The sequence below is a fragment of the Vicugna pacos genome, chromosome 6 (genome assembly GCF_048564905.1).
Source record: "Vicugna pacos chromosome 6, VicPac4, whole genome shotgun sequence".
Classification (NCBI taxonomy): domain Eukaryota; kingdom Metazoa; phylum Chordata; class Mammalia; order Artiodactyla; family Camelidae; genus Vicugna; species Vicugna pacos.
Window position 1 is genome coordinate 10,670,333 of NC_132992.1, and position 25,827 is coordinate 10,696,159.

Consider the following 25,827-nt stretch of genomic DNA (forward strand, 5'->3'; position numbering starts at 1 on the left):
AGAAAAAAGGGTAGCTGATGCCTAAAAATACCCTTTATTCAGATACCTCCAAAGTTAAAAAAGAAACTATAGACAAATTCCCTGTTATCTGCATCTGGGATCTCCTTTCTTCCAGGGCAGAACTTTTCCCAGAAGGGGAAAGGGAAGATGCTTAAGCAAGAAATGGATCCCAATTCAAGCTGGTACAGGACTGAGGAACAAGACTTTAGTCGTTCCCCTTCAATAATGCTTCCTTTCAGGGCACCAAGGATGTCTAGCAAATAGGAGATGACTCCTTCTTTAACAAAAAAAATCTCCAAGTCTCAACTCAAATTCAGCATAAAACATTAAGCAGGCAGTTTTTTTTTTTTTAAAAAAAGAACTTGGCACCACTCCACTCCTTCCTTTCCGTTCTGCCCATGCTGGTCGGCTCCACCAGCCTCTCTTTGTATGCTCCTCTCTGACTCTAATTTCTTACTCTGTGAAGTTTGAGAGCTTGGGTCCAAGCCCGTTCACACTTACCTTCCGAACCTGCCTATGATTATGCTCGGGTTCCCCACCGTTGCTTCACTTCACTCCTCCTATTCTTTTGCCTTTCTAAATTTCACCACCTACTTGTCTCATCCCATTCTATTTTAGAGATTTTTTTAAAAATAAAACTCATTAAAACCTTTCTGGAAAAAAAGGCAGGGTGCAAATTAGTAATATGTAAAACGTGCTTTTCCATCATCGGTTCTGCTCACTACTCAGGGAACTTCCCCCTTAACTGCTGTGGCCAAACATACAGACTGAAGAAAGCAATCTGTTTGCCACATTTCATGTGAAATGCCTGCTACAAAACACAAAGCTGTGACTCACTTGATTATTTCCTTGTGTGCTCCCGGCTGCTCGAGACTTCAAAGTCTGGATTTTCTCGAAGACCAAGTTGACTTTCCTCTTAGTAGCATCATCATTATCGGTGCTTCTAGAAAAGAGGCAACAGAAAAAAATAAAACAGTGAAGGCACAACCATTGGTCTTAGAACACAAACAGCAAGCCCTTTAAGAAAATAAATTATAAGAGACATGAATTAATTAAGGCTGTGGACACAACCAGTGAGAGGAGAGCAGGATGGATGGGTATTTTTCTCCCAATAAATTGTTCTATGTTACCATTTGATTTGTGAGAGGGGTTCCCATTTCCAAACATGCGACAGAGACACAACAACATTCTAAATAAGCGTGGAGAAGACATCTGGTGAAAATTAGTCATTTGTTGATTGCTTGATTCAAACGACTTAGATTCACTCCAGTAAGCAATTTTTCTTGGACGTGTGTCACACAAGGGATGATCCAGTGATCTTAACTTGTTTTAGTCTATGTTGGAAAGAATAAATCCCCCAAGCCAAGGTTGTCAACACGGTTGCCCTTTGTCTAGACTGTCACAGATAATGGTCAGATCAAGCTCCATTAACCGCTACCACACTCTCTATCACACATACCTGGCACTTAGGAAATTTAAGTTTCCTTAAATACATACCTCCCACTGAAGTGTGTCTCACCAGTCTCTCAATAAATCATGGATCAAAAATATAAAAGAATGTAGAGGGAGAATTTTAAATGTTAAAAGTTCTTCTGCCTTAATTTTAACATAGTAAAACCCTTCACAGAAAGATACTAATAACTAGTTCTCAGCTCAAAGAATCTACTTACTCTTTTTTTCCTCAAAAGAGCCTCTATCTTATATTTTGAACTGTTCTATCAGCTCTGTATTACTGACAGAAAATTGTAAGGCACAACACAAAACTATGAAGTGTTTTAATACCAAGTATCTGCCAAGTGACTTTCAGTCACGTTAGAGTACAAAGATTTTTTTCTTTTTAATCATATCTAATGAGAGAATTGAAACAGAAACATCAAATTCCTGGCCTAGAATTCCAGCTTAGTTGGTATCTAAGCATGGACTGAAAACCAGATTATTTCAACTCAGCCTTCCAGATAAGTAAGTGGAAAGCACTGATTTTCAATGACTCATACATGCTTTAAAAATAATGGAAGCAGGGGCTCCCAGCCAAAGTCAACTCTGGGGAGGGGAGGAGGTGTTTTTATTTGCAACTTCAATGAGGGATGACTGATTACCCCCATGTGCATCAAGACGAACTCAAGGTGATGGCAGACTGAATTCAAAACTGCATAGTAGACATTCTTCCCTATCTTTGAATTTGTTTCTGAAACAGTTAAGAGTCATTTTTAAAACAGATTCATTTTTAACTTTTAAAGTATGACGTTCTTCTCTCCCCTCCCTCCCTCTGCTCATCAGCCCCTCCATCGAAGACTTAAAAGCTGTTGTGAAAACTCTGGCAATTGAGTCCTAATCCGCAAATGGCTCACACAGGGCAGGACGGGAGGGCAAACACAAGGTCTCACAAAAAAATTAACGAGGCCCACCAGAAAGGACAATACTTTGCTCCTTTAAGGAAAATCACTAACCCTTCTTTGAGGTAATTGTAAAGTATCTGCTTGGCCGTCTCCTCATTGGTTTGTTGAGTGAGCTCTTGCTGGCCCTTTAACAGATCCGGCGTGGCCTGGAACACAATGTCTGTCATTAGATCACCAGATGATGTTTCCAGGAAGAAGACAAAAACCTCACAGCAGAAACTTCCAAACACATTCCTACTTTCCAAAAACGATTCCTCAGGTAAGGATGCTCATTACAACTGGTTCTACCGCTTAGGAGAACTATAACCTTGGGCATGTTACTTAACTTTTCCTCACCTATGTTCTGGCCTGTAAATAGTACCTGCCTTCACATTGGTGCATAATACATAACACATAGTGATAGGCACTTAACAACCTTATTATCATTTTTATCATTATCATTATTTTTTTATTGTAAATACCAAAACACTAAATGTACCACTTAAATGAATTCCATCACTTCAGGATAAACCTGAATGAGGATTAACCTAATTTCTCAGGACAGAAATTAACCCAGTCACTCTGTATCAAGAGGAAAACAAACACATCTAAACAAACCTAAGCATGGAGTCTCTTGTTTTTTGAAACAAACTCTGCATACATTCAGATTTTACACATACATGAAAAGAAAAATCAAGCCTTCTTAAGGGTTTGACAAGTTACTTTACAGACAAGAACAAGAACAGGAGTCCAGCAGTAGTTGAATTAATTCAGAAAACCAAACGATTGTCAGTAGATCATAATTTACGGGAAAACTCTTTAAAAAAAAACTTTATATATATATATAGTGCAATTACTGATTCAGGATGGAGGATATGCATTCCTACAGCCAGGATGTAGATCATTTAGAAGGAACAAAAAGACTCCCACCAGTATTACCTGAGTATTGGAGGTGGAAGTAAATGTCTTCACAGAAATCCGCTTGGTACCAGAATCAGGGCAAGTTGCTGGTGCCCGATTCTGTAGCATCAACGTAGCGGTGGCCGTCTTGATTTCCTCCTCCTTAGCCTGTGCTGGGAGGGAAGATGTGCGCACAGTCGGATTTTCCGGACCACCTCTGTTTTCCGGAACTTTCCCATCTTTGCTCTGCGGGGGCTGCGGCGGCCTGGGCTGGGCTCCCTGCAGCCTGGCGAAGGCGCGGCCGGCGCCCTGCCTCCCGCGGTGCTCCTGCACCTGCGCCCTCTGCGGGCACACCTGTGACGGCCGCAGCAGGTGCTCACTGGACTTGCCCAGGTTCCTGCTAAACTCATTCAGGTACTCCGAGTTCCCCTGGAGACCGAAAGGAAAGGCACTATCCACGCTTCGAGACCTCTTCCTGTCTTCAGGGTTGATTCTGTTTCGCTTCCCGGACCTGCCTCTTCTCTGCAGCCCAGGTTTCTGGTCGAATTTTTCAATTAACTGATCCACGCAAGGAATCGATCCCGTATCAATATCCCGCCCAGTTCCAGGCAAGAAGGGGATGTATCTTCTGTTTTCATGTCGGTTCACGTTTTCGGCGTGGATGGCACATTCTTGGTCGTCGAGTAAAAATCTGTACAAAGAGTTGGCTGAAGTGGGCGTGGTGGACGACGAGGAGGATCTCCGAGACCGAGCTCCGTCCAGGACGGGTCCAGCTGAGTCCTGGCGCCGGAAGGGAAGTACATCGGGCCTGATTTTCTTGGCTTCGGGGTGGGCGTGCAGGCTGAGGGCAGGTAGGGGTCTCCCACTAGGGGAAAGGGCGTCCTCTGCCAGCCCTTCCTTACTGCAGCTCTGAACATTCACGCACACGGACGTCTGCTTCTTGGGGTCGTCAATGATCACGGAGCTGCACAGTCGAATGGCCGTCGTGCTGGATTTCGCCGCGTCTTCCAAGGGAGGGCTGGTAGGCTGGGAATGACTAGGTTTGGGTGAGCAAGTCCAGGCCTTTTTATTGTTGGTACCGTCTTCTGTTAACGTTTTTAGCCAATTACTCTCAGGAGCCTGGTGATTTTGTAAGTTCAACTCATTCTTTTCGGGATCGTAGGGCTGTAAAAGCTCTGGATGCTTCTGAAAGTTCAGCACGGGAGATGGCTTCATTGGCTCTGCTTTGCGTTCTAGAACTCCATTCTTGCCCTCAAAGAGAGGGGCTTGTTTCAGGTTTCTTACTGGACTGGGTTGGGCATATGGGTTTTCTGGGAGCTCCAGTTCTTCGGCACTGTTTTCCTCCAGCACACAGCCGTTGCTGGAATGGAGAGGCGGGGTATTCATCACTGGAGGTGGAAATGATGGCCCGTTTTCAGAAAAAGATGGACCTGCCAGACACCGCTCTGTATTATTGAGAACTATGTAGGGGTGACCATCAATCCCCTGTACCCGAATACTGACACCGTAGGAGCCTGCCTTAGAGGACTGGGAATTCCTGGATTTTTTGGTTTCGTCACTTGCGAGTCTCAGATGGACACCGTACTCCTGCTGCACATGCTGATATTCCCCGAAATACAGCTCCATGGTTCACTGTGCCCGCTACCAGAGAAAGATGGAGTAAAAAGAGGACATTAAGTTAGAATTACACCTGTTTAAATGATGCGGGAAAACCTCAAAGTTCAAGGAAAACAAAACACTTGAAACAGCAAGGACACTTCAGAACCAAATGCTTGTCCCAGCAGGCCTTTCTGGATGCCCGTGGGCACACGTGACCGCGGTGTTTGTCAACACTGGGCTTGAACTCTGGCCTTAGGGTGGATGGCTGGTGAGATGACCTGGCAGAGCTTAATTATTGTTTCTAGCTGACGGGCTGTGCTGGTTACCTTTTTTTTTCCTTAGTTGGTTTCCTCACGCTTTATGCTATTTATTTTTAACCAATCGGATGTTCCAGTTACCAGCATTTGAGACCAGGGTACTTTTCCATGAAAATAATTAAGAGCTAAGGCGTTCTGAAGCTCACCATTTTTCTTTTTTTCTATACTCCTAATTTTCCTGTCAAAACAGTCCTTTTCTTTATGCACAACCTTGCTTTGAAATCTTTATCATTATTTATTTGGCTGTACTGTTTAAAACATTTTTACTTTAAGGAATCAGTTGTATGTGAGACCAACAATGAGAATAAATGATAAAAAATAATTTTCTAACTTTTTTTAATCCAAAAAGTCCAAGTAACATAAGGATCTGAAGAATGTTATTTTAAAAAAAACTGTAGACTCTGGGCTCTTTACCTTGTGATGGGTCCGAATGCCAAGAACCACTGACTTCACCTTTCTGGTGTGTGGCCACCCCTGTCAGAGACTGCCCTCCGATCACCAGGCAGGAGACCCAGCCCTCATTGAGGTTCTCACCAGAAATTCACCTCTGTCACTCTGAAAGACTCTGCCAGCCATGGAAACGCAGAAACAACTGGTCACAGAAAACAGCTGTCTCTTTTCTTTCCCTGTTAGTGGCCTTTTTGAGTTTTCTTTCTATTCTGGAGTCCATCTGGTAGCATACTGTCCAAGAAAAGCATCTACTTCATCCACATTTTTGAATTTATTTGCACAGAGTTTTGCAAAGTATAAATCATTCCATCTCCTCCCCATTTCTCATTATTTAGTTTTATTTGTACTTTCTTCACCTCTTTCTTAATTATGCAGGTAAAATATACATCTATATACTCTTTAAAATTGTTGTTCCCCTAGAGAACTAGTTCTTAGAGTTATCATTTCCTCTTTTTTCATTTTCCAGTTTATTGAGTTCTAGTTTGATCATTATCATTTCCTTCTGCTTTCCTTTATTCGGTTATGTTTCTAATTTCTTGACTTGCATGCTTCATTTGTTTATTTTCATTCTTTAATTATATTCCAAAAATTATATTCCCAAAATAGCAACTTAAGAGGAGATTTTTCCCCCAGAGGTAGAAAGTCCAGAGCTGGAATGGATGCCAGGATATTTTTGAAGAACACCTCTTCTATTCTTCCACTCATCTACCTTTAGCATGTATTAGACTTTATGATTAGACTTTGTGATTACAAGATAGCTGATCCAGCATCACATATACCAGAAGTGTGTAACATTTTAAAATAATTTAATTTTTTATCAAAGTTAAACAAGATAGAATGAAAACCTGTACTCTCCAGCTCCCCTTTCCAGTCTGGATCATTCCTCAGAGGAAACCAACTGCAAATGTAGCTGTTTATACAAGAGTGCTTACCTCCATGTCACTAAGTAATACACTTAGCTGCAATGCAGTCATTTATTTTTTTTCGTATGGTAGGTGACCCACACACACAGGTGAATTTCTCATTCTGCCAGCTTCCCAATAATAAAACAGGAGCCAACTGTGTTTACATTATTATGATTCTATAAATATTGGTCATTAAAGAGCCAAATTGTAGACACTGGTCATCTTTCCTTCCTTCCAAAGCTTTAACTTTTCTAGAGGTAATACTTGCTATTTTTACTTGTCTTCTATGTACCTATCCTTAAATTTCTTCATCAGCTACATCACGTCTGTTGGACGCTTCCCAGTATTAACCTCCAGATGATCAAGATACTAAATAATTTGGTGATTTGTTCCCCCGGTGACCTCCCTTGTGCAAACTTCCAACCCCCTGCCTTACTTTAGGGTCCGGTTGCTCTCTTCCTACTGTGTTATTTTGTTTCCCAAGTTTCCTGCCTTCCTCTTAGTTTCCCCAATTGGTCTGATGGAACACACTTCCAGTAACTTTTGAAGAAAAGGTCCGAGGGAGAAAAAATGTTGAGTCCTTGTATTTTGAAAAATCTCTTTATTCTATGCTTACTTTTGAATGATAATCTAGCTGGATTTAGCATCTAGGTTTGAAATAATTTTCCCTCAGATGTTAAAGTATTAGCTCCATTATCTTCTGGTTTCCAGGGATGCTATTACAAATTCTGGTGCTGTTAGAACAACCCTTTCTTCTGTGCCCGGCTTGTTTATTTTCCTCTTAGTTTTTAGGACTTTTACTTTGTGCTCAGTGTTGTGAAATTTCACAATGATTTTCCCTAGTGAGGATTGTATTAAAGTGGCCAGTTTTATAAAATATGAGCATTTAATATATTCCTTCAATTTGGAAATTCACTTTAGTTCTACTAAATGTTCTTGTATTATTTCTGTGACAATGTTTAGAGAACCATTTTATTTTGCTCTTGGTGTCTGCATCTAATATATTAGTAATGTTGAACCCTTCAGATCAAATTTCAATTTTTCCTGTTTCTTTTCTCATCTACTTCTCAACTCCATCTTTTTCGTTCTACTTTTTGAGAGATACATCTTCAACTTTTTTTAACTCAAGTATTTAATTTGTAATTTCCATTATTTCTTTGCTCTTCTCCGTTTCTCCTTCTTAGGTGCTATTTTCATTTTAGATATGAAAAGAGCTTTTCTCTCTCTTTACCATTATTTTTTTCAAAAAATAAATTTTCTCTGCTGTCTGCAGCATCTCCAACCTCTGCAAGGTTTCTCTTTTCTGCTTTGTTTCAGTCCCTATCTTTCATGTTAAAAGCCTTTCTAATGTGACTCAGATCTTGGGCTGCCTGATCTTATTTAAGAGGAAAGTAGTAAAAGTAGATTGGAGGCTCTGTATTTATGGAGAAGAGTTATTAGCTGGTGAGCTTCACGGAATGTCGGGGGGGAAGTGCCAAGCTTTCCACTGAGGGACTTGCACATTTCAGTATCTATGGGCATTTTTTCTCCCTGAAGTTGTTTGATTTCCCAAGAAAAGAACCCTCCAATCCATTACTGGGGTGCACAGGCCTGGCTGCTGGCCTACGGGACAGGGCAGGGGGAGAACATGGAGGTCCCAGCTAGAACTCAATTCAATTCCCACTTTTAGTCATCCACACCGGCTTCCAACACTATACCAGTTCAGCACCCTCAGGGAAGGGACCTCCAGTCTACTGCAGGGGTGAGGAAGAGGACAGGGGCAGGTGGGTGCCAGGGATCCAAGGCCCAGCGTAGAGTCTGGAGGTCTAACTGCTCCAGTCCTCACGGCACTTAAATAACTCCCTAGACACTGGTCCCTCACCCGGCCCCTCACAGTAACTGGTGCCCTCCCCTTCCGAGCCTCTCCGCCGCTCTGCAGGCAAACCATCTCACGTCTACACTGTCGGCCACTTGGGCTGAAGGATGTTATCACCCCAATAACTATCCTTCCTCCGTCTGCGTCAGACTCTCCTCCATAAGTCTCTAATGTCATTCTTTGTCTTTGGAGGCTTAATTTCTCCTCCTTCGCTATTTTCTGAGTGAGATTTTGAAAAGGAGGTATCTAGTTTATCTAGCTAGATGAGACTAGTAATATCTGTAAAACCCCTTCAATCTGAGAACAAGAACAGCAAACACGCCTCAGACAGAACCACACACCAAGGCCAAGACCAAAATGCCCAGGTGCATCTCAATCCCTGAATTCTGAGTAGCACCAGCACGTTTTATTCTGGATCTCTAGTGTTGTTCGTACTCACTAAAGTTTGTAACAAATATTTTTTAACAGAAGAGTTTCTGTACAAATTTATTCACTGTGATACTTTTTTAAAATAGTATTTACTAAATGAGATCATTTTATTCACCCATAATCCCCTTTATGCTGACTCTGAATTTTTATGAAAATATTTCTATTATCTATTAATAAAATTCTTTTCTAGGGTTTTATAGTCCTTTTGTTAGTTGCTGCTAGTACATACAGTCAACACTAATTACATTTCAATCTTTGAGTAAAGCCACCTTGGTTTATTACATTCTTAGCTCCTTGTTAGCAAATTAATCCGCCTATGTGAATTTCATGAGATATCCATAATTTACACTCCTTAACAAGAGACCTCAATCCAGTATTTTCACAGAGTGACATTTCTCAGCTGGGCACTGTTGTCATAAGCCAACATGGATTTCCTTCCCAACCACGATGTAACCACTGAATTAGTGAATGGATTTAAGGACAGCTGTTCTCTGTCTTCAGCCACCAGGCCACGTGACAACCTACCGCGCTCCACAGGCACACTTGTGCAGTCGGGGACTAAGCCTAACCAAGGGCTTACATAATTTGGCAGCAAATGCTGACCAATTCCCAGGATGTAACACTGTGGCACTTGGCAAATAAAAGTGATGCTTTGGAGTGGAAATAATGCTTTGAGGAAAGACCGTTAAATGATGATAATTGCTTTAGTTAGCAAGATCAATGAGTGTGTTTGTGAGTAAGAACAAAGAGCTTGGCACTTGGAAGAACTACAAACGTATGCCAGGTAGCAATATTTCCCCTCACTGGGCCATCACATGTTATCAGCTGAGCCCAGAGATTAGCCCCAGTGCCGGGCCACACCTCCCGCCTCACCACCCTAATTCCCAGTGGTACCTCCAAGCCCTGGAAGTATACTGACCAGCCATTCCAGAGGCCTTCCTGACCACTGCGGATATGCAGCCAGTTAGAAACCTTCTCACATGGTTTGCCCTCCCTCCCTAGGACAGCAGCCGCCACCAGCCAGGCCCAAGTACCCAGCATAGCACGTGGCATGGGGCAGGATCTCTGTGTGTGTACGTTTGCTTGGAATGAATAATTCTATCTGATCATACAAGTCACTTAAAAGAGCATCTAAAGCAGGGATGGGGAGCTACTGAGCCTCAGTGCAGTCTTGAGCTTGATTCCAGGAAATAAGAAGTGAGCCACAACCAAAAAGTAATTTCCCCTGAGTGGGGCTCGGTGACCGTCTCATTCAGAGGGAAGCCACCGCCCATCTGGTGAAACACCACAAGTTAACACACAAGTTAAGATGCTCACACCTAAAGGACTTGCTTGCAGGACTAGCAGGAAGACATGAATTGTGTGTGCAAATATCCACATTAGACCCTCAGCTACATAAATGTGAAAAATGAGAGCACAGAATATCCAAGATTAGCAAAATGGTTGCTGGTTTTTCAGTATATTCCTAAACAGGCAGGCTTACCTAAATTAAGCTCTATTTTCTATTTCCTTCTTTCTCTCTTTCTTCCTACCTATCTACCCCAACTATCCACCCCATCTATCCATCCACCTATTCTGTAGAAAGAAAAAAAAAAAGGAAACTGGCCAAACTTTTAAGATTTCAAAGGAAATGTCTCACACACAGGCCTTCAGGATTCTCTGGGAAAACAATTTCAAAAATAAACTTTGTGAGGTTTGAAAATGACACCAGAGTTGCTGCCTACTTTACACAGTTCAGTACGGTTTGAATCTCTTTAAATAAACATGACGACCCATCCTTGTGGATGGTGTCTGTATCCGCCTCCTTTTGTTGCATTTGAAGCCCCTCTTCTTTCCTTAACAGGTTAGCATGTATATTACCACTTCATTTATGGTGTTCTTATATTTCCAACTTTGATTTTAAAATTCAGTGACAGATGTTTTATATTACACTTGGTCTCTTTAAAAAATACAGAATTCACGTCCAAAAAATGTTTCAGACATGTTATTCGCCCTTTTTCACCTCTTGACCCTGAAATGATTTCTAAAAGTTCTCCCACGAATGCAGAGCTAAGATGCAGAAGTCTGCAATTCTGAAACAAGTACTGGAGAGAACACCCAGATGCAGGGGTAAGAAACACATCTAACACTGGACTCGGGTCAAACCCCGGCTCTGAACACGTTCTTTAACGTCTCTGAGTGTTTTCCTATCTCTGAAGTCAGATCATTAATGATGACTTCATAAGGTGCCTGGGAAAATTAAATCATAGACTATGCTAAATGAAGTAGGAAATAATAAATGAAAACATTCAACGTGGCACTTATGGCCACAAGAAAGCTGACTTTGATCACCAAATGTTTTTAAATACTTCTGAGGCACTGGCTAAAAACCCCAGTGGTTAACCAAACAGCATTAACCACCAACATTCTGAAATAATTAACTAATTAAGAAACCAGAGGGCTGAGAATCTCGAGTACAGTGCTGTGTCCAGAGTGGAAATAAACAATAAATAGTTGCTGACTGAATCAACGAATGTCTTTATGTTGACGGGTCCACAGGAAAGCTCTTAACCAGGCCTGACAGATACATGACATCTGTGCTACAGTTTCCCATGTGAAGCCTGAGTTCAAAACATACGGAAACTGCCTTTTCTCTCTCAACCCAAACCTAGCTTCAGAATCCTCCTCAACACCACGCCCCCACAGGCAGTGTAGCCACCGTGGATCAGTGTAGACACAATATAAGCCAGTCTGCCACCCTTGACATGTTTTGAAACTCATCTAAACCTACCTACACCAAAGTCAAACGTCCAAGGAATAAATCGCCCCCTAAAACCCAGGGGAGTCTTCTCCCACTTCTCAGTCTTGTCACTCATTACATTCTAGTCAACTCCGAGGACTGAAGAGCTCTTCAAACTCAGTGCACACCTTATGCCAGGGTTCACATGACTTACCTGAACACAATTCTAGCCAGCCACCAAGAGGAAGGGAACATTTTGCAGGTATCTGGCCAAGAGAAGCTTTTAGCCTCACACTACTTTTATAACCTTTACTTTCCATTTTCCCCCTCGGTAAAAAAACTATTTCCCTTCAGCTACGAAGATGCTGTATTTCTTCCACGCTCACCCCCTCCAGCAGTTTGAGTCCTCCGACATCCCAGAGCCCCGTCAGCTCTACACAGCCCAGCAAGGCTCTCCAGGAGCAGCTTTTTTGTAGATGGGTTTTACCTCCAAAGCTCCATTTCAAGTTTTTTTCAATCATTTCTGAGTCAGGCATGCACATCATCCCTCCACAGTGCCAGGCAAGTGCCAGGTGCCTGTTTTACACCATCTCATCTGGTCAGATCCCTGCAGCCCACTTGTGAGGGACTCTATTTTCTCCCCATTAGAGATGTGTAAGCTCCCAGGGGCAGCACTTGCCCCCAGACTCTCACACCCAGTTTGGGGGCAGTGCTGGGACTTAGACTGAGACCATCTGTCCCTGAGACCTGAGATCCTTCTTGAGCAGAGACATGTTTTTATTTTTCTGTCTCCCACAGTATCTGGTAGTTCTTCTGACATGGGCGTTGGATGGCTGCGGACCAAACCACATCACCAGGTTCCATTCCACTGTCATGCCAGCAGAGCAGACCCTGGTCTATCAAATCTCAGCATATGTGTCACTCCTCAGAGGAGATGACTCCTCTCTGCTCCCGGCGGCCAGGACAGGGTCCTGCATGTAGCAGGTGCAGAATAAGTAAATGAATGGATGGACTAATAAACCAGGTACCACGCACATAGCACTGAATCCCCCTTTTAAAATGTGAACAATTTTAAAAAGTCAAGGGTTTTCATAACAAATCCTATCCTTCTAGTGTGCCCACTACCTCCGCCCAGAACATGTATCACTGTTTACACCACTAGACTCTGATCGTCAGCATCATTGTGGCTTTTCGTCCCACCTACAGTTGCCGCGTTCACAAGATGTGCGTGTCCCAAAGTGAAAAATAGGTGCTGGGGTTATCAAGGATCGCCTAAGAGGAGGAAAGGAACTCTGTGGAATTCCAGCAATGCCAGCTGTAACAAGCCCCGCTCCTGGAACCTCCTTACAGAGGATTTCTGCAAGTGAATTCCAAAGCTAAGTATCCTCCCCTGGAAGACATGTTACGCCATCTGCAAAGCATCTCTTCTTGGTCACTCAAAACAAGATCAAACCAGGGAAATCTGTCCGACTTTGTCCTCATCAGGGAAAAGACTGAAGGAGAGATGGCATCCTGAGTAAACTTGGCCAAATGACTACAAAGTATAGAGCCACCAGGGGAGGGTCCGGGGCGCGCAGCCTTCCCACCTCCCTGTGGGCATCAATTCACAGACCAACTGACGTCATAAACATAGCGGTCAGTTATTTGCATGGGACCCAGAAAGACTATGCTACAATTGACAGGCATCTGGAATAGTCCACAGAAACCCACCGACTATCACTGAGTATGACTGTTAAAAACAAACAGAAGATAACACTGTGTAGCCACCCAAAACATTAAAAACGAAAATTAAAATCAACTTTCTAAATGAGAAACCTAGCAGATTCCCACGTCTCAGTCCACGTTGTCTGTTGTTTAAGATAGTTATTATCCCAAACTCGATGACACCAGGGCTTTGGTTCCCCAGTGCTATCTTCCTCCCCAGAATTCTCCTGGGAGGGCAGCGGGGGAAGAGGCACTCTCCCAGACCCCAAAGCCACCCCAACCATGATGCATCGTGGTCTCACCAGAGACTCCGGTAACTGAAGAGCTGACTGTCCTTTTAGGTATTCCGAATATTTTGGGGGGTCCTTGGCCCCCTTCTCCTCTCCTAAAGCACCCCCCCACTGTCCCCCTTCGTCTTCTGCCCTAGTCTCCACAATTTCAGAGTATGAGAGCCTCAGGTTATATCTGCAAGTCGTTGCTATGGTCTGAAGGTTTGTCCTCCCAAAATTCACATGCTGAAACTCTAACCACTACCACCCGCAGAATGATGCTATTAGGAGGTGGGGCCTTTGGGAAAATGTTTAGGTCATGAGGATGGAGCCCTTACGAATGGGACCAGTGCTCTTATAAAAAAGACACACACACACACACACTCTCCACACAAGAGATCCCTGGTCCCTTCCACCATGTGAGGACACAGCAAGAGGGCATTGGCTGCGAACCAGAAAGAGGGTGTCACCCACCTGCCACGTGCTAGCACCCTGATCACAGAATCCCCAGCCCCAGGAACCGTGAGAAATGTATTTCTGTTGTTTACACGCTGCCCAGCCTGTGGTATTTTATCAGCACACCCCAGAGGGACTAAGGCACAAGTGAACAGGATATAAACAAACACACATATTCAAATGAAATACATGGGGGACAACCATCCGCTTCTCCTTAAAGCACAAATCTGTCCCCTTCCTGGGCCCCAATTCTCAAGTGCAGAGTCCCTTCCTCTCTGGTCTCCAGGAGACAGAGAAAGGCCTAGGCGGAAATTAGAGCTGGGAGCTCCTGCGCATACCTTCCTAATGCAGGCCCTGGTAGTGGTGGGTAAAAGCCATCAACTCCATTATCCTTTTTTCATATTTAAATATCTTTATTTGTTTCAGATGTCTCCAGTAAGGGCATTCCACAGTTCATGATGTTTTTCAATAGTCAGAAACTGCATCAGTGATCAGAAATTGAAGTTTCAGTTATGTGAACAAAAGTATTATATATTTTAACCTTTTAGAGTGTCAGTGTGTATATTCTTATGCATACAGCTAATTTAAAATTTCTCTCTTGAAAGCAAGCTAAAATTTTATGGCCCACTCAGACTATGTACTATCTTTGTTTTGTTAAAAATAACTTCTCAAAGTGCTTGTGAAAAGCTAAGACCTACTCCTAGGTGTCCCTGTCCTCAGCTGAGTCTTTAATACTGATTAACTCCTATTTTTGTCTTTCACATGCTTAAATAATGTACAGACGCCTTTAAAGAAAAAAAAAATTTCCGAAGATCCTTTGTGTTCACTTCATGTACAAATACACAACTGTTATAGTTTTTATGATACCACAAAACCAAAACAAATCTGTACCTTAAATCCAAACACAATTTTAAAAACCAAAAAAATTCAACTTAACATGAATTTAATATGCAGGGTAATGTCAATTTTGCTGCAACTAAATCACCATACCTGGGGTGAACAGGGAGACCGCCACCACTACAGGGCAGACGCCTTCCCTGCTGCAGGTGGCATGAAACCACAGGCTCTTCACATGGTATGGTGGCCTCACTCATGTGTCCAGCCCAACGCAGTTCTCTCCCAAGAGCTCACCATAACTAAAACACTATAATATATCCTGACACCCCAACCATTATAAAGACGGCATCAGAACAAGTGGTAGTGACAAGTGGTCATCCAGCTCACTCAGGATATGCTGATACTAATGTTTTGCTACATCACTAACAAATTCCTACTGAGAGTCCGTGGCCATGCGAGGCACCTGCGGACCTAACCTTACACTGCACGGTGGGGTGGTGGTGTCACAAGCAAGGGACAGTGACAAGTGCCATGAAGAAAACAGAGCAGGGTGAGGAGAAGGCAAGGTGGTGGTGGTGAAGGTCATTCTGGGACACAGTGGGCCTCTCTGAGAAGGAGGATTTGATTTGACAGCAGGGAAAAGAGCTGTGCAAGTCACTTGAGCGCCAGGTAGAGAGAACAGCCAGTTGGAGCTCCCGGGGAAGGAGTGTGCGGGAGAATCAGCAGGAACGTGGACATGGTCAGAACACAGCAAGAGACGGGCAGGGGAGGGACGGGAGGGAAGAGCAGTGGGCAGGAAGCAAACCACAGGGTCTGTGAGCCTCCTAAGGACTCTGGGTCTCACTCCAAGTTGGGTGGGAAGTCACCAGTAAGAGTCAAGATGTTATTCAAAGCCAGGGCCTGGATGAGCTCAGCTAGGAAGTAACGCAGACAGAAAAGATGAGGACAGAGCTCAGTGCCTTGCTGCACAAGGCTGGCTCCTGGACCAGCAGGAGCAGATGCCCTGGGGACTTGTGAGAAATGCAAAACCAAAACCCCAGGCACCAGCCCAGACCCACTGAACCCACAGGAGGACCGAGGCCGTGGCACTCCAACACCTTCAAGTCAGGAGGAACAGGAGGAGCAGGCAAAGACAACTGGAAAGCAGCAGCCAGGGGGACAGGAGGAAACCAAGCGAGTGTGGTGGCCCAGAAGCCAAAAGATGCTGGTGTTTCCAAAAGGAAGGAGCGGGCAAACGAGCCAAACACCGCCGATAAGCCGACAAAGCCTGGGATGGAGATCAAAGGGGACCCTGACGAGAACTGTGTCACTGGAGTGGAAGGCACCGAAGCCCTACCAGCGTGGACTAACTAAAGCGTGGAGTAAAGAAAACTCTCTCAAGGAGCATCAGCTACCCGAGAAATCAAAATACAAAATAAAGGCAGTCATGGGAAGCGCAGATGCCTCCCCTGCACGCCCCCACCCCCACTCTCCCTTTCGCCCCAGGACAAAATCTCTGCTATATTTGTTTGCTCTCCCCAGGGATGTCTTTACAGCCTGGAGGAGTACAAATCAAAATGCATAACCTGGTATTCATGCTCAAAAGAATTCTGAGCCAGATCTTACCTAATTGTATGGAATATTACTTTCTTCCCTCCCTCTGGCACTTGCCTATTGTCCTGAGTTGCAGCTGGACCTCTAAGGCTGTGCCAAGAGCAGCTGAAGAGGTATGGTCTGCGTTCAATTAACAGCAATTGCAGAAGCATATGGAAATATCTCTCAGCCTGAGAACACTCAAAAAGACACCGAGAAAAGAATCCAACTCGGGGAAAAAAGTCACTCCCTTTCCCTCTCTTCTGCAAAACCCCTGAACCTATTAACGCTCACCCCTATGCCCATCCCTACTCTGCTCCAGGTAGTGAGGAACCTACACAAAATCATATTCTAAAGGTAGAACGGCTCTCAGAGACCATTTAACATACCTCTGATTTCCATTAGATGAGCCACTTTCAGAGCTCCCTAGTTCTAAGCTTTTAGACCCAAGTCTCTGCTCTGGGATCATTCCCACGCCCATCATCACTTCTCCCAAGCCAGTCACACATAGCAGCAATTCCAGCCTACTTTCCTCCACCTACATCCAACACTGCGGTGAGGTCCCCTGCCCCGTCTTTGTCTTACTGCCCCACAACAGGCACCAATAATGATGATGATAATGATGAGGATGTAATTAACTCCTAAACACTCAGACTACGTACCAAGTACTCTTCTAAATGCTTGTGCACTGAACATTAACCCACTCTGAATGGCAATGTCCAAAACTAACCTTGAGACATTAGCTTAATGCTAAACATTAACATGCACCCTTTAATTTGGTTGGTTAACTGACGACCACAGAGAAAAAAAATGGCAAAAGAGCAAGTACTTAAACGTCTTATTTTTTCCTGGGGGCTCCCTTTAGAACGGTTTTGTATTAAAAAACCAAAGCATAACCTGTTTTCTGGGTAGACCCCTCTCTCCAACGTGAGCCTGTCTGGGTCACGGAGGTGGAAATCACGGCGTCAAGCCCTGGGTAAATCCACCCTGCACTTGCAGATTGCCCTGAGGGCGGCGGGAAGCAGACACTCCTATCCAAATAGGTGCCGAGCTGCGAAATGCAACAGGCAATGAAATTAATTTTTTTTTAAATTCTGGACATGAAAAAAACCACTACAAAGAAAAGAGATAAAACGAAAAGGAAAAGGAAGAAACACACAAGGGAGACAATAGAAGGAAGTCCCTCCCTGGAAGTTAAAGGGTTTTTTAAAAAAAATCGACGGCCACACATTGCTCCTGAGCTTTGGGTTTCTTTCTGTTTCCTACACTAGTGACAGTTCCGGTGACTTCTCTCTTTGTATGAAATAATTAGACAGGGGTACGGTGAAGACACAATGACATGTCTAAAGAAGCTAAAAATACTTAATGATCAAAGGAGAGAAACTGAAAACCCACATTCAGCGTCCTAGGGGAAAATCTGCCTCAAGGAAGCAGAGGCCTTTTAACTTGGAAATTTTAACGAGCACTCACTTCCACAATGCGATGTTATGGTTGACAGCGCGCTTCCATGTCCATGAGCTCCGGTGAGACCTCGCTGCTGGCCCAGCCCCCACAGGAGCACACAATGCTGGACAGCCAACTGCACCGAACAGCTGGGACTGGATTCCAGCTCTGCGCCCTCTGTGAGCACATGCTACAGCCCTTCTCAGCATGCTTCCTGCTTTCAAAACAAGGGCCCCATGATAAGGTGTTAAAAAAAGAAACAATCAAAAGTTTCATCAATTTGGGGGAAGGTATAGCTCAAGTGGTAGTGTGCATGCTTAGCATGCATGAGGTCCTGGGTTCAATATCCAGTACCTCCTCTAAAACTAAATAAATAAACCTAATTATCTCCCCTCAAAAAGCAAAACCAAATTTAAAAAAAATTTTTCCATCAATTAACTACATTATGGCAATCCATATGATGAATGGGCACATCTGTATTTACTGACTGACCTAAAACTGTATCATGATATATGCCCAAATAAGAAAGCAGGTTACAGAGCAAATAATGTTAGTCTCATTTTAAAATATATATATTTATATGTATAGGGCTACAAAGAAAAAAACATGGAAATGTTAATGGGAATCATCATGAGGGTCAGGTAATTCTAATTATTTTTCTTCTTGTCTCTAGATTCTGATTTTCCCATTTTAAATTTGGAAATATATGTATTTTTAAAATATAAAGAATTTCTCAACGGGGGGGAATAGGCCCCCCTCTCATGTAGGCTCAGTATGTTTGAGGAACCGGGTTATGCGTTCCTCCAAGTAGGTGAGTATGACCTTTCCACTGAGAAACATTCTCTCCATCCTAAGGCTTGTTTTTGCCAAAAATGTCCCATCAGATACCCTCAGACAACTCCAACAGGAAGGCCTTACCCTGGAGCTCTCACATCAAAATACATCACTATCAATATTACCTGGATCCATCTCTTACCCCAGGTGCTTTGGAGGAAAGAGGGGTCCCTTTGTTCTTAAAGGTAGACAGGGAACTGGGAACATTTGGTTTAAGAAAGGGCCTCTCGACAGCTCAAGGGTGCCTATCCTGTTTCTATATATAAAGGTGTTCTGGTCTGCTCATGCTGCCACAACAAAAAAATGCCATGGACTGGTGGGCTTAACACAAGTTTCTCACAGTTTTGGAGGCTGGAAAGTCCAAGATCAAGGTGCCGGCTGATTCAGTTCCTAAGTGAGAACCCTGTTCCTGGCTTGTAGATGGAGAACGCCTCACTACAACCTCACATGGCCTTACCTCAGTGCATGTCATTTCTTCTTCTTCTCTTAAAGCCACTTATCCCATAATGAGGGTCCTACCCACATGAACTCATCTAATCCTAATTAGCTCCCAGAGGCTCCATCTCCAAATACCATCACATTGAGGGCTAGGATTTCAACATTTGATTTGGGGGGAGACATAAACATTCAGTCCACACCAAATGCGTACGAACAAAAGCAAGGAGAGGGAGAAAAGATTACAAGAACCCTGCCATCCAGCAGCATGGAGATACCAAGCACTTGGCAGATACAAGAAAATGAACTGTTCACAAGCGTTTTCTCAGTTCCCTGACAGCTGAGTCTTCACCTTCCCATCTCTCTCTTTCAAAAAGCCATCAGAGTAAAAGAATCCAACTGTATTACCAATAGATGAAACCACCTCACTTAAGTGAGTGAGGGAAAAAGGCAACGATCTGGAAATGAGCAGAGTCTGTAAAACCAAAGGCAAAAGGAATGATACTTAAGTATTTCATTGTTATGATAAAGTTGCTTCCCCTACAGGGGTGGGCTAATTCTGAAACCACTGTACATGTACATGGAACTGAGCAAATAAATGGATGGCAGATAGTGGGAGACTTGTTTCTCACTGTTGGAGTCGGGGTCATAGACATGCAAAGGAGAAGGCTAGAATGATCCATGTAATAAGAGATTAGAATTGGAGATACCAGAATAAACTCACGTTTAGCTAAACAGAGATACAGACGGTTATATATTTATAAATACAGTATACAATATACACGTTTTTCTTTGCTCTGTCAGTCAAGAGAGCTTAGAAGGAATAAACATCCCTGTAGCAAAAAGCACACCTAGAGAACAAATCTTGGTTTCTAATACCAATCAATTCTCCCCCCAAAAAAGACTCTAGGGCTCCTTGGGGAAATGGCCGATTCTAGGACTGGGGCAGGAAATGTACAAGATGATCCTGGAGCATTTTGTAGTGGCAGAAAGTAAGGAAGTGCTTAAAAAAAAAAAAAACCCACAATGATAGGGTTATGTCAAAGAGACATGGGGCTTCCAGCTGCCAAATCTGGAACACTTTGAGTAACAAAATAAAGTAGCATTAGATTAAATTCCAAAGTATTAAAATAATATCCATGAGTGCATATTAATATAAATAAATGATTGAATAAATGCATAAATGGGGAAGAACAGACAAATCTCCCATGCAGAATTCCAAATGATTGATTTCCACGCTCTGCCCGAAAGAAGGGGAGCCTAACTCCTCACTCCTTATGTGCAGGTTGTATATAGTGACTGTCTTCCAGAGAGGACAGTACAGAGAAGAGAAAAAAGAAAAACTTCACAGTGGAGAAACCTGACTAACACGGTCTCAGCCAGGTCCACCCTTTAAGAAGATCAACCTCAATGGTTCTAAGTCATATTGATAGTATGCACTGTGATGAAAATGGCACTTTACCTCTGTGGTCTTCCTCCCAAAACCCCTCACCCCAGTGTAAACATAAGAAAAACATATGACAAATTCCAACAGGGAGGCATCCTATAAAATACCTGAAACTGTCAAAGTCATCAAAAACAAGGAAAGAGTCAGAAACTCTCGCAGCCAAGAGGAGCCTAAGCAGATACAACAACTGACTGTAACATGATATCTTGGATGGGGTCCTCGAATAGTAAAAGGACGTTAGGTAAAAACTAATCAAACATAAAGTATGAACTCTAATAATAATTTACCAATATTTGTTCCTTAACTGTGACAAGCCAAAGAAACCAGGCAGGGGGAACGCAATAACTCTCTGTACCATCTTCACAATTTTCTCATAACTCTAAAACTACTTTAAAATTAAAAGTTGGGTTTTTAAAGTAACTTAAAAAAAAAAAAAAACCACCAGGCAGTCAAAGCCACTGCTGTGGTCAGTGCGGTCACTCCAGAGCCAAAACCTGCAATTCCGGGCTTCTTGGGTGGCCAGACCAGAAATATTCATGTCCTTCAGCAGGTTACCAGGCACAGCATCCTGGTTAGGTCTCAAAACACTGCTCCTGGATCATCCCTCTGCCAGAAAGAACAGGCAAAATACTCTGGACCCAGGGAGCACAGAGCATCACATCACAGATACCTGGCGAGGCACCCACAGGTTCCTGAGCTCAGAGTCCTGCGCAAGCTGGGGTGTGAATGTGATCTAAGTGGTGAAAATTTATGAACTGTGGATAGTTTCCCACAAGCCAAAGAGTAGAGCTAAAGGACTAAGAAACCTGCAAACTGCATACTGCGGGAGAGAGAATGAACAATCAGCAAGCTGGGCAAACACAGAAGATGCATCTTCCCCAGAGAGGAGAACATCTGAGCAGAGTTTAAACGGGAGCGCTAAACAGGACGTGCATACCAGTGCTGCTTATGTTAAGACAGAACTCTGCCCCCTGCCTCGTCCATCTTAGAGAACAGCATTCTGAAGAGAGAAACGTTAACTGCGATTTCAAAAAGTGAAGAGCAGATTTAACCGCAGAGCAGAATGGGAGAAACCAAATGAGAGAAAAAGAAACAGAAAGGGATGAAGAGCAAGATAAAAATAGTGAAAAATGCAAGATGAGATGGAAACAATTATAGGGGAAAGATACTCATTAAGCTCGATTGGCCCTCGGAAGCCCCAGTGACAGGAAGAATGGACGAGGGTGTTATTTGGGTTGAACACAAGGAGTGACCAAATGAAAGCTCCACTTAAAACATTCCTTAATAAGCACCACCTAAGAACTCAGCTCCCTGACCAGAGAGTTGAAGGCTGCTTGCTCCCAGCCATGCCCCTTCCCACTGCTCCTCCCTTACAGTGGCTTGTGTCCTGACAATGTCCCAGATGTCGCAGACACCTTGCACTGTCACCTGCTGGAGCCCAGGGCACCACAACCTCTGCTGTAATCTGAGGCCAGTGATGCCAAGGCCCCAAGCCACCCAGGTGAAGACAGCATCTGCCACCCAAAGGCGTCAATCCAACCCCACAGCCCACCAGATACCGGGACCACATCTCCCTACACCTCCAGGGCATCACTCCTTCACAACAGCTGTGCTTCCACATTTCTATTATTTTTTAATTTTAATTAATGTCTGTCTCCCGCATCAGCCTGTAAGATCCATGGGAAGGGGGGGCTATTGGTTTTCTTACCATTTTGCCCCTGGGGCTGCACAGCATTCCTGACATAGTGCAATTAATTATGAATTGAATGAATGAATGAATGGGGACTCCTCCCTCCTCCCCGACTCCCAGCAATCTGAGACCTTGGAAAGAAAAAAGAACATTTCAAATCTGAGTGACCAGTGCAGAGTTTGACCTTGGAATCAGTTTACCCACAGAAATGGCAGTATAAATAAATAGTGAGTAGGTTAAGTGGTGCTAGTAAACAAACCAGATACATAATTAATACCACAGTAATAATTAATGTGGTATTCACTGAGCATTTACCAAGTGCCAAGAACTATGCTAAGTCCTTTTAATACATTAGTCAGTGACTCTGTCAGGTAGGGATTGTTTTGCAGGTGAGGCAACGGAGGCTCAGAGGTGTGAAGTCACCTGCCCAAGGTCACCCAGGTAGCTGTGGCAGAGCCAGGAACCACTGAGGCCCAACTAGCTCTAACTCTAAAGCCCCTTCTCTTCATGACTCCAGAGTTTAGCTACATAACAGGAGCCACAGATGTTGGGTGGGGGCCTGGGACTCAGCCGCCATTTATGACACTGGATCCCCAGAAAGATGCATTCTAGCTCCAAACAACCAACTAATTGCAAACTAAACTTGGAAACCATCTGGTTAGGAGGAGACCACCCACAGAGGATTATGGGGAGAGAGACAGCTGGGGATCTGGCTGCCAGGACAGCACCCAGTCGACGGTGACAGAGCATCTCTATGGGCGCCCCATCAGTGACATGAGACCTGGTCCCAGAACAACCTGACAGCAGGCGCCTCCAAAAGTAGGCGTGATCCAGAAAAATGATGGCTGGTCGACAGCTCCAGGCCCAGGTGGCAAGGAGGCCGTGTAAAGAGTAGGGAAGAGAGAAAGGCAGGTGAGGATGCTGGCTCAGTGAGAAGAGAGAGCAGACTTTTAAGGGGAAAATGAGAATGTTCTTGACAACTATGAAGAGGTGGTGAGCTGTGCTTCCAACAGCTCTGGAAATAGAAACCAGAAACATCTTCTGCCCACATATGCAGAGAGACCAGGCATGTCACCACCTGGAACTCTGACCCATAAAAAGGGATGGTGGGTTTCCAGCCCTACACGTAGAGAATGGATGTCATTTTAACTGTAAAGAGGTTGGTCACTTCATGGGGCCACCATAGGGCTTAACTGAGACCATGAATACAGAAACACTTCTCCAACTTTAGCGCATTAAAGAAGTGGAAGGCTTCAAAATCATATTTCTACCGGCTTCTTTTTCAATACAACCTATGACATTAGAAGAGTACAAAGACATAGCAAAAGTCCAGTCTCTGAACGCAGGCTGATTCACCACACGGAGGCTCCAGAGCTGATTCCCAGCGTGGTGAGAGAGCACCTGGGGAGGGGCAGCCATCTCTAAGTCCTCTCAGGGCTCACTGGGAGAAAACCACGACGGATTGGCCTTATTCCTTTCCTGGCAGGGCTGCTGAGCTGGGAGGCCAACAAGCCACAGTCACAGCTGCATTTCTAAAAGGTTTCTCTTGGGGGCTCTGGTTCCACAGGCACTTTCCAGACCCCACTGCAAGGAGGGCCTTGCTGGGCCCTGAGGCAGACAACTGATGGGGGAAGTGGGAAGACAGCAACAACCCCCACTGCCTCCAGAGGGGGAGGGCGCTCGTGACTGCAGGAGGGTGGGCGGACTGGGGAAGGCATGAACTCAGGAAAGCGGGAACTCAGTGGCTCAAAACAACCCATTATTTGTTTATTTGTTATTGTAATAGAGGTCAGAAGTCTCACTAGGCTAAAATCAAGGTGTCAACAGAGCTGCATTCCTCCTGGAGGCTTTAAGGGGCTGCCTGCATTTCTTAGCTCCTTTCACCACCTTTAAAGCCAGCAGTGTGGCATCTTCTCTGCCTGTGCTTCCTTCATCCCAGTCCCTCCTCTGATCCCCACTCTCCTGTCTCCCCTCTTCCCTTATAAGGACCTTGTGATGACACTGGGCCCACCTGGATAATCCAGGACTCTCCCTGTCTCAAGTCCTTAACTCAGTCACATTCCTTTTGCCATGTAAGATGACCCATTCACAGGTTCTAGAATTAGGATGCGGAAGTCTTTGTGGGGGGAGGTATTATTCTGTCTACCACTCAAACAGACAGGGAAAGTCAGGCCCCAAAAAAGAAAAGAATAATGTTCGGGGAAAAGCAAGGATAAGAGGTTTTCTTTTTCCCCAGCTTCCCTAGTTCTGCTTTCCTGACCTGCTGCCCCTTGCCCTTGGATTCCTTGGGATACCACTGATCTGCTCTGTCAATTATCCCAGAAGAGTATTCACTACACCCTTGCCCAAAACCATGCAACCAGTAGGTAGCGGATATGGATTTACACCCGTCTCCCTCACCCTAAAGCCTGTGCCAGCAACCACAGGAACCACAGGCACTGGGAAGCAGAGACAATGAACCGTGGGAGAGTTAGGGAGCCAAGCAGCCCAGCAGGCTGGACCGATGGGTCAAGCCTAACAAATGAAGTTTAATAGGGAGAACTGAAGGCCCTTAAGAAACCAACTGTTTGACTGCAGGATGGGGGAGGCACAGAAGCAAATCTTGTTGTTTTTAAAAAATTAAAAAAGAAAAAAGACTTGGGGACCACAGTTGACAAGTTACTTAAGACCAAGATCACTGTGATCTCTGGAAATTATGCATCCAGAGTCAGGAGGGCAGGGCAGATAACCATAGACTCCCTTGAAATCAAAACAACCCCCCTCCCAGTCTTTTCACCCAAGCACACAGCCTCAGGGCACATGCAGGGAGGGCTGAGGGCAAACAGGCCACCAGCCGAGCAGTCACCTTTGCCCAGTAAGCCAGGCCGACTGGCGCCATCAGACCCCCTCCCTGGTGATTTAGGAAGCTCCCGCTGCCCGGGGCTGAGCCGCAAGCACCTGGTTTAAGAAAGAGTGGCCAGGACGGTCTCAGGTCTGAGAAGCTGAGAAGAGGCATGGGGAAAAGGAGGGGAACAGGACTAAAACCAGGATAGTCTCATCAAACGTAAACACCAGAAGGGCTGTCAGGTGAAAAGTGGATTAAACTTGTCCTATGCAGCTCCCAAGGTTAGAACAAGGAACAAGGAGTAGATGTGCCAGGAACATGATTCCAACTCAACGGGAAAGGGCAAAACGTTTCCTAACAGTTAGAGACGGAGATGCCTGAAGGTAAACAGTTAGAGATGCCTGAAGGTAAATGGGCTGTTTCAGGAGACAGTGGAGGATCGTGACAGGGCAGGGCCACCTCTTCACAGGCAGGTTTGAGAGGGGACAGCGCCTCAGGAAGGCAGGTTCTTCCCAATCTGAGAATCAATGAGTCCATCTCATATTTACTCAGTGACAACTACCACTTACATATACAGAGAAAACAGCAGGATAATCACCCCAGAGGTAAGAAGCACAGAGGTGCGTACAGCCAAGCCCGTCCTCCAGAGGACAACAGAACATCCAAAGAATAAAGTTTTCTCCACATCGTATCCTACGTTTTCATGTGTACAGAACACGGACTTGAAAATGAAGTCTGTTGACTGAGTGAAGCTGTCCTGCCCACCC

General features: G+C 44.4%; 1 protein-coding gene across 1 annotated transcript in view; it reads right to left on the minus strand.

The window, feature by feature from the left end:
* CGNL1 (cingulin like 1) overlaps positions 1–25,827 on the minus strand; it is a 143,901-nt gene that overhangs the window by 87,811 nt on the left and 30,263 nt on the right. The window contains exons 2-4 of the mRNA XM_072962347.1: positions 3,315–4,916; positions 2,448–2,542; positions 838–943 (exon numbers count right to left, since the gene is read on the minus strand). Of these exons, the coding sequence (XP_072818448.1) occupies positions 838–943; positions 2,448–2,542; positions 3,315–4,901 (1,788 nt within the window). The 5' untranslated portion in view covers positions 4,902–4,916. The remainder of the gene's footprint in view (positions 1–837; positions 944–2,447; positions 2,543–3,314; positions 4,917–25,827) is intronic.